The 9,619-nt window shown below is 44.9% G+C and overlaps 1 protein-coding gene across 5 annotated transcripts in view; it reads right to left on the reverse strand.

The window, feature by feature from the left end:
• IMMT (inner membrane mitochondrial protein) overlaps nucleotides 1-9,118 on the reverse strand; it is a 46,016-nt gene extending 36,898 nt beyond the window's left edge. For 3 of the 5 annotated variants that reach the window (XM_032235408.1, XM_032235407.1, XM_032235406.1), the window contains exons 1-2: nucleotides 8,965-9,118; nucleotides 5,233-5,306 (exon numbers count right to left, since the gene is read on the reverse strand). In XM_032235408.1, the coding sequence (XP_032091299.1) occupies nucleotides 5,233-5,306; nucleotides 8,965-9,006 (116 nt within the window). In that variant the 5' untranslated portion in view covers nucleotides 9,007-9,118. Of the gene's footprint in view, nucleotides 1-5,232; nucleotides 5,307-8,964 lie in introns of those variants that run through there. The other 2 variants (XM_032235411.1, XM_032235409.1) reach the window with 1 other exon arrangement.
• Nucleotides 9,119-9,619: the final 501 nt, after the last annotated feature.

The raw sequence follows: 9,619 nt of genomic DNA on the forward strand, positions 1-9,619 counted from the left end.
AGTGCAGCGCCAGTGGCTACAGCCAGGCACGCTAAGGCACCCCAGTGGGGGGGACAGGGCACTGTATGCCCTGGAGGGGAAAATGGAGGATATCCTGAAATTCCCTGAAGTAGATGCCCCAATTGTGTCTCTAACTTCCAACTCAAACCTGCCAGCTGAGCTCCTAGAGGGACTAGAAGATAAGAGGTCAGAAAAGGCGTGTCAGAAAACACACATGGCGTCTGCCTGGGCCATTAAGGCATCCACCTCTGCCTCTTTCTTTATCAGGGCCACCTTATTCTGGCTACGCCAACTCAGGTCTAGGCCACCACCCAGGAAGTCTAGATGGCGCCATGAGTTAACGAAAATTATTACCGCTGTAGAGTACTTGGCGGATGCCACCTTGACAGCAGCCAAATTCTCATCCAGAGCCCTCGCTTCCAATATCACTTCACGCCGCCTCCTATGGCTTAGACATTGGCAAGCCGAAATGAAAGCCAAATGGAAGCTGGCATCGGCCCCATTTAAGGGAGGCCTTCTGTTTGGAGAGGCCCTGGACAAGTTTGTCACCGAAACCAAAGACAAATGCAAGATCCTTCCTGCAACCCTTAAAAAGGGTGACCGGAAAGGGGCGGGGTCCTTTCGTAAGACACCTTACGGGAGTCAGGAAACAGGGCAATCCTCTCACCTTTTTTCCTACCAGAGACCCTTTCAGGCAGGGGGGGGGGGATAGGCACCAAGACAGACCCTTCGGTGCTCGTGCCAACCAATCCCAGTCTTCCTTTCAGAGACCATTCCGAGGAGGCGGAAACAACAGTGGTAGCTCCCGTCCCTTTCGTAAGGGAAAGTGATGGTCGCATGGATCCTCCCAGCGGGGGTCGGCTGCGGCTCTACGCCGACAGGTGGGAGGAGATAACATCAGACAAGTGGGTCCTCAACACCATTCGGAGGGGCCTTGTCCTGGACTTTCTAACCTTTCCCCAGAGAAAGTTTCTCCGCTGTCCTACTCCCAGGAACCCAGAGAAGAGGGAGCGCAAGAGAGCAGAAATCCACCATCTCCTAGAGATAGAGGCGATAGAGCCAGTCCCCAGGGATCAGCAGGGGAGGGGCTTCTATTCTATCCTCTTCCTTGTGCCCAAGAGTTCAGGGGGATGGAGGGCCATCTTGGACTTCAAAAGTCTAAATCAGCATCTGGCTTACAAGAGGTTCAAGATGCAGTCACTCCACTCCATCCTGGACTGTGTGAGGGAGGGGGACCTATTGACATCAATAGATCTCAAAGAGGCCTACCTGCATGTCTCCATCCATGTGGCCCACAAGCGGTTCCTGAGGTTCTGTTCGGAAGAGAAGCATTTCCAATACAGGGCACTTCCCTTCGGGCTATCATCTGCGCCCAGAACATTCACCAAAATTCTGGCGGTGCTAGCGGCTCATCTCCACAGTCATCCGGTTTGTCTGGAATGTTATTTGGACGATATAATTATTCATTCTCTCACCACTAAGCAGGCACACCGCGATGTTTCTCTAACTGTGCAGACTCTGCAGCACCATGGCTTCTCTGTCAACATGGAGAAGAGCCAGTTCCGGCCGTCCACCTGTATACAGTACCTGGGTGCAGTCATCAACTCCACCTCCTGCCAGGTATTCCTTTCTCCAGATCGACTGTCCAACCTGAGACGCAGAGTGAAACATTGCAGACTTGCCAGATCGGTACCAATCATCCAGCTGTCCCAGCTCCTGGAGATAATGATATCGTGCCTGAGAGTGGTTCCCTGGGCTCGTCTTCACGCCAGGGAGCTGCAGTGGTTCCTGTTACCCATGCAGAGGGCCAAGGTCAGCAACTCACACAGGCGTGTTTGGCTCCCGCGAAAGGTGATCCAATCTCTGGCATGGTGGAGGTCCAAGGCAGTCAAGAAGGGCTGCTTGTTCAAGGAGCCGGACAGACTAGTTGTCACCACGGATGCCAGTCTCCTGGGGTGGGGCGCCCACTGTCAGGGTCACCTAGCCCAAGGCCAATGGACTCAGAGGGAGGCTGCCCACAGCATCAATTGGCTGGAACTGAGGGCAGCTCGCCTCGCACTGAGAAAGTTCTCCGCTCTAATAAAAGGGGCTCATGTACTGTTAATGACAGACAATGTGGCGACAAAGGCACATATAAACCGACAAGGGGGCACTCGATCAAAGGCCCTCATGCTCGAGGAGGAAGCTCTGGGCAGGTGGGCGGAACGTCATCTGGCTTCTCTCAGTGCAGGTCACATCTCCGGAGTAAGCAACCAGGAAGCAGACTGGCTGAGTTGCCAACGCATCGACCACTCGGAGTGGCGCCTGCACCCGGACCTGTTCCAGCAGATCGTGAGGAGATTCGGCAAACCACAGGTAGACCTGTTTGCCACACACAACACACATCTCCCACGCTTCTTCAGCGGAGGGAACAAATGCACTGAGGTCAGTGTGGCCTCAGGGACTATTGTATGCCTTCCCTCCACTTCCGCTCATCCCCCAGGTGGTGAACAAGCTCCTGGCCGAAAAGGCAGACCTCATCCTGGTGGCTCCCTTCTGGCCCAGAAGGCCCTGGTACGCAGACCTGGTCAGTCTCTCAGTTCAGAGACCGTGGAGAATCCCTCGGGACCAAATCTCCCTCAGCCAGGGGGCCGTCACCCATCCGGAGCCCCAGTGGCTACAGCTAGCCATTTGGCACTTGAGGGGGAGCTCCTGAGGAAGCAGAAGTTCTCTGACCAGGTCATTCAAACAATCCAGGCGTCCAGGAGGCCTTTTACTACTAGAATCTATGATGCCACCTGGGCCGCATTCTCACAGTGGTGCAAGACTAGAGACATAGAGGCCTCATCAGCCTCGATCCCTCAGACTCTAGACTTTTTGCAGGAGGGTCTAGATAAGGGTCTTGCGGTCAGCACCCTTAGACGTCAGGTTGCAGCGCTGTCCACTATCCTGGCTAGGGGCTCCTCTCGCTCTCTGAGTCAGCATCCTCAGATCAAGAGCTTTCTCAAGGGAGCTGCGAACATCAGCCCTCCAGCTGTTCACCGGTATCCGTCATGGGACCTTCCATTTGTGCTTAAGACTCTGACAAAAGCCCCATTTGAGTCTTTGAGAAAGACCAGTCTGCGCCACCTTACCATCAAAACTGCCTTCCTGGTGGCTATTACATCAGCTCGCAGGGTATCCGAGCTAGCAGCTCTTTCTGTCAGGGAGGATCTGTGCGTAGTTCACCCGGACAGAGTAATTCTGAGGCTTGATCCGTCCTTTACTCCAAAAATTAACTCTCTGTTTCACAGGACTCAAGAGATTATTTTGCCCCATTTCTGTCCCCATCCTTCTCACCCTAAGGAGCGTGAGTGGCACAAGTTGGACGTGAGACAGGCCGTGCGCACGTATGTAAAGAGAACAAAAGACTTCCGCCGTTCAGAGGCGTTCTTTGTCTCCTTCCTCCCTGCGTCCATTGGCCACAAGGTCTCCTCTCACACAGTGCGTAGTTGGCTATGCGCTTGCATCACGCTGGCATATGAACACCAGGGCAAGACAGCTCCGAGACGAGTCACCGCACACTCCACTAGGAGCGCAGCAGCTTCTGCAGCCTGGGCAACCCAGGCTTCTATCCTTGACATTTGTAGAGCGGCCACATGGGCCTCCCCCACTGCCTTTATCAAAAACTATAAGACTGACACCTTTGCCTCAGCCGAAGCCTCTTTTGGCAGAAGAGTATTTCAAAGAGTGGCTGAAATGCCAGAGGCTACGGCGCTTCCCCACCCTGGGACTCAATAGCTTGGGCATGTCCCAGCATTGGACTCACCGAGCAGTGCACTGGAGAAAGACCGTTGGCTTACCTGAACGGTCGTTCTCGGGGCACTGCGAGGAGAGTCCAAACCCGCCCGGGGTGTTTATTCTATTAAACGGTGTGACTGTATTGACTGTAACTGATTACAGGACGGTTTCCTTCGTTTTCAAACTGAGCATGCAGAGGCAAAGGGAGGCGTGGTCAACTAAAAAACATCACTCAGTCCAAGGGCAGATAGGCTGTGTTAACCCAGCATTGGACTCTCTTCGCAGTGCCCCGAGAACGACCGTTCAGGTAAGCCAAAGGTCTTTCCCAAGCATAATTTATGAGTAAAACTGGCCCTTGATTTAATAATGGGTTGGTTAGCAACCATTCAAAGTTATGACAGATCCCCTCCCCCAAAAGTACTTAACACCCAATTTCAAGATTACAATGGCAGCATTCTCCTGTGGTCATGAGATTGCATTTTGGGTGCTGGCAACAAGCTGCCTTTGATGGCTGTTTACAGCATTCTTTAGTTATATTACCATACTTTTCAATATTTTTTGCTGGTTTTCAATGTTTATTTTTAGTTTACAGGAAAAAGTGCCCAATGGGTATATTGGATTCCTCATGACCACAATGTTTGCTTAACAACCAATGCAAAAATCTCATAAAATTGGGCCTGGTCACATAGTGACTCACTAAATGACAACGATTTACAGCTATAAGTCTCTGCTCAATTATGGTGATTAGTTGAGAACTACCTGTATTCATAAGAAATGATTGGCTGTTGTGTTTCACTGGTTCTTCTAAAGTAAGATCTTGTAACTTTTCTATCAGAAGTTCCTTTGCATTAAAGTATTCAAGGAGCATCAGTATGACACTAAATATAAATCCCCTTGTATGGGAACACTCATCAGCACCCACCTCCTTTAAGTGAAAATAATCATTAAATGGAAAAATAAGAATATGGCAGAAAACTTGTTATTACAAAAAACTTCCATTAGTTTCTAATTTTATTTCTTCTAAATTATATTTCACAAAATTACCTGAAGGTAAATAAATCTTTACGAAAAAAAGGTAGTAACAAGAACTGAGTTATGGTATATATTAAAATGAAGCACTCATTATCTTGACATTGTAACTTCAAATGGTTATAAAATAACCAGTTCTTAAGCAAGGACTATGAGTATATGAGATGTGAACATTGGTTTTTCCAGAAGATATATAATAATGTTGGAAAGATGATATTTACTTTTAGTTAGTTTATCTTATCATTTGTTTTGTAACTGTGTTTTTATTTTTTGCATTCAATAAAGGAAGATACAGAAAAATGTGTATCCAAAGCATTGCTGAATCAAAAAAAAAAAATACCCTAGATCTCCCAGCTAGCATAACAATTATACAGTATACTTAGAGGATACTCTATACATTTCTATTGAGATTAATTTTAAAAACCCTTTTACGAATCTACATACCCAGGTTCTCTAGATGAGGCATATCCTCGAGACAGCCGTGAAGAACGGAGTGAACTTTTACTACAAAGACAATTCTAAAAAAATACAATATGTTATGAATAATGATACAATTTAAATTCATTTCATTTATCTCATTTTACTAATCTTTAATATTTTTATTACAGCAGTCTTTCAAATAACTGCCTATTTATTGACTTCTGCCCATCTTAGTTTAACTTCTGTGAGGATTATGTATGATAGTTTGATAGCATAAAACTACAAATACAGATCCCCCCCCCCCCAAATGATCTGGAAAATGTTGCTAGGGTAGCTATGAGCCGTGGTTAGACTGCAGTACTGCAGGCTATTTCTGCTGACTGTCAGCTGCCTGCAATTTGGCTGTTCGAATTTCACCAGGCTCAAGATTGACTCAGCCTTTCCTCCTTCTGAGGTGAGTAAAATGAGGACCCAGATTATTGGAGGCAATACGCTGACGCTGCAAACCGCTTAGAGGGCTGTAAAGCACCGTAAAATGGTATATAAATCTAAGTGCTATTGCTATGAGAGCAAGAACTTAATCTGATTAAGACATCAGATCAAGAACTGTAATTTCCATCCCAGATTCAGAAATTTCTTTGGCAGCTGATTGTTATTAATTATCTTTTTAATGCCTTGCTTACATTCATTTAAAGTACAACAACACAATCTGTTAGTATATTCTAGTTTTCCCAAGCCTGTCCCAAAATACAGCAAGTATTATCATGTTTAGAACATTATGATATTAAAAATCAAACTAGTTCTCAATTAAAATCACTTTAAAGCAGAATGATACAATTTAAATAACTGGGATTATTATTTTAAATTTTTAAATTTAAGATATCTTTTAAAAAATGAAAAAAGTTCATTCATTCTTTTGTCATTTTGCATAACAAAGCAGATTTATGTTAGGAAACTCTAGTCCAAGGGTATCAAACTGATGGCCCGCAGGTCATGTGTCACGTGCAGGCCACGCCCATCCTAGCTCCACAAAGGGGGAAACCATTGCAATATGTCATGTGACCACGTGATACTGCAAGTTTGACACCCATGCTCTAGTAGTATGATTAAATGTTGAATCAACCTTATTTTTTATTCTTGAAGAAAATTAAATATAGAAAAGACTCTCACATGTACACATTGACAATGGCATTAGAAATCTAATGTAAATATTCATTTCTTGAATTCGAACAAAAATCTACTGATAGTGCTTACAATGCTTTAAGGTAGAAACAAAGAATGTTCAGTTAATGAATCTCTTTCTAATGCACTCAGTTGTAACATTTCATGTGACAGGTGCCTGTCTGTTTGGATTCTAAGGTCCCAGAGCAATTTAGCTTCTTCGTTTTCTATGACCTTCTCTATTTTATGATCCTATCAATTCTTGCTTGCAGGCAAATGATATTTCTTGCAGATTTTGAAATATCATTGTTGCTACTTTGTCATGGCATTGCTTGACATAAGTTCTGTGTGATCTTTTTGCAACAGCTAACCAGGTGGTCTGCTGTTTCTTCACCTTCTTTGCAGAGATGGCACTGCTATTTGTTGCTGTCTTCTCAAATCTGGCTTTGTATGCATTTGTCCTTAAGGCTTGATTTTGCGCAGCTAGAATTAGCCTGTTTCTTTTTCAACTTTCTTGCTCTTAGGCATTGCCAGGTATTCTTATTATCTATTTTCTGTGCTATTTTTTATGTACTGACTATGTAATGTTTTGTCTTCCCAAGCCTCCTTTCTGTTCTTCATTTGGTCCTTCCTGTAAGGCATTTTGGTCTCTCCAGTATCCAGTAAGCCTTCCTTGTACTAGCTTCAGTGAATCATCTTCACTGTCCTTCAAATATTCTTCCAATGCCATTTTTTTCTTCTTCAACTACCTGATGGACTTCCAACATTGCATGGCCTCCCATTTTCCTCAGTAAGTAAAGTTTATCAACATTACTTCATAGATCACTCATGATTCATTGTCTTAATTTTTCTGGTCTTCATATCTAGGACCCTTAGTTCTGCTTGAGTCAAGTCCACTATTTCAGAGATGTATTTAATGACTGGAATTGCTCAAATCTTGATTGCCTTGATGGTGTTTCCTCCACTGAGCCCCTTGAGTTTTGACTTTAAGATCATCTTCACTTCTTCACTTCTAATCTTTTTCTTGACTTCAGTGTGCTTGATGCTGTCAACTTTTAAGGACACTTGGGTATTTATAATGACAGTCTTTACTCAGACTCTTAATGGTATGTCCATAGTGCATTTTGATTCCTTTAGTTTTTACTGTTTCCTCATTTGATGATAAGCATGGCACATTAATTCAGTTTAAATTCCATTGCAATATTTAAACTATGTGTATGGACAGTGTTGAACAGTGATTCTATTTCAGATGGTGTTTTTCCATAATAGCTTCAAATCATCTATGTAAATAGCCTGGCAGATGTTTTGTTTGCTAGCTATGGCTCAAGTTAGTCAGTACTGTTCACAGAGGAATCAGTGCAATGACAAAGAAAAGCGAGTCTCCTTGGAAAAGTCTTCTCTCGATATTAACCTCTCCCATTCTTATCACTACTGAACAGCAACCGTATCTTCCATTGTGCCATCGATCTTTGCACAAAACTTCTGATGCTTGTACTGACTCCATTTATTTCTAAGCACTTGATTATCCAATCATGTGGCAAGGAGACAAATGCCTCATTTGCCATCTTTCACACAATGGGGCTATTCTAAGGGACTAGTGTGTGTTGCATGTTTCTGCTCTCCAAAGATACAATTGATTAGAATTCTAAGATATTCTAAATTTAAAAAGAAAAACAGTAATACCATAAAGGCTTATTTTGCACTAAACGGAATATTAGAATAAACTAAACTAGTGCATTGGATGTTTTTAGTACTAGAATAAAGTTGTGGAATATGCTAAATCGAATTGTTTCTTCAAAAGTATGGGTGGAATGCACCAAAATCACCTCTACCCGTTTCACACCTTTTTATGAAGGAACAGATCCTCCACATTACACAGTCTTTCTCTTCCTAAAAAGCAAATACTGAGAGCAATATGTAATTTTAATAAATTGCTTTTCAAGTAAGGTCATGTTTTTCTATGCTGTCACAAAGACTGGCCCACAAAGACTGTGACTAGCATGGATGGCTGGATGTTGTTCAGCTGCCTCTCACGACAACACACGACAATACAGTAGAGGAGGTCCTTGAAATACCAGAGCTTCCAGGAGTTACACGGCCATGCTCCGAATTAGAGGTGACCCAAGGAGCCTGCCAACCCCGTAGGCCCTGGCCCACCACCTAGCAGGCAACGAAATTTGTGATCATGTCCGGTCGGCACTTGAGGCTCTCAACTTTCTTATTAAGCCTGTCACACAAATAGTAGTAACCGCAAGCCGAGGGAGCAAGAAATTTCAGAGCCGCCTCCCCTGGAAAAGGGGGCGCCAGCCCGCACTGCCTGATGGGAAGCGGAGGCTTCATTTAAGCGCACGCCACGCGAACGAGCGTATTTCCCTGATCGCCCGATCTCCTGCAACAGGGAGGCGACCAAGGAGTTCCCACATTTTCACGCTTTTTCCTCACGGCCGCGGTTAAGCCGCGCTGGAATCAAGAGGCCTCTTCCGTTTCTCCGGCCAATTCCTTAATGAGAAGCGGGCGGCCGTGACAAAAAGGCTGAAAACTGGGATCGGAGTAGAGCCGGAGGCACCAGCTCTCGCTCTCTCTCGCATTGCTCACCTGAGCCGCTGTGGTAGCCACGCGCTGACAGACCCGCAACATGATGATGCCGAAAAACGACCGCCGAAGCTTAAAAAAAAAAAAGCAGCGTCGCGAACCACCGCCTGCCTGCCCCCGCAGTGACAAGCGCCCAGGGCACGTTAACGAGGAGGGAGGAGCTTGGGTTTACCAATCAAAATGGGCTAAACGGCGAATATGCAAATATGCCTCCCTCTATCATACAGAGACTGTCATGGCGGTCAATTGGAATACAAAACGTCATCAGCCACGCGTAATAAGAAGCGCAGAATGACTCGCTCTTGGCCTTGGGCTCGGAGAATGGTCTTGGCGCCATGACGGGTTTTTTGGGGGGGTGGGGGTGGGGAGGGGGATCTGGAAAAAGATTTCGTGTGTTTCGTTCTTTCAAATAAAAAAAAGAATTATATAAATAAATCAGTTTTAATTTTTCATGTTTAAATTGTTCGAATGAAAGTATGATCTGTCGATGTCAACAGCCTTGCAAAGTGTGCTGTTGATAAAGGAGGGAAGCAAAAAATAAAACGTGGAACAATGTTGTATTGGAATGATATTTATTCTAAACATACCCTGTATCACAGCATTTTCATAGAAGTTATAAAAAAGAATCAGAAATTAATTATGTTCACGTTCAGGCTTA

Source organism: Thamnophis elegans, chromosome Z (assembly GCF_009769535.1).
Source record: "Thamnophis elegans isolate rThaEle1 chromosome Z, rThaEle1.pri, whole genome shotgun sequence".
Classification (NCBI taxonomy): domain Eukaryota; kingdom Metazoa; phylum Chordata; class Lepidosauria; order Squamata; family Colubridae; genus Thamnophis; species Thamnophis elegans.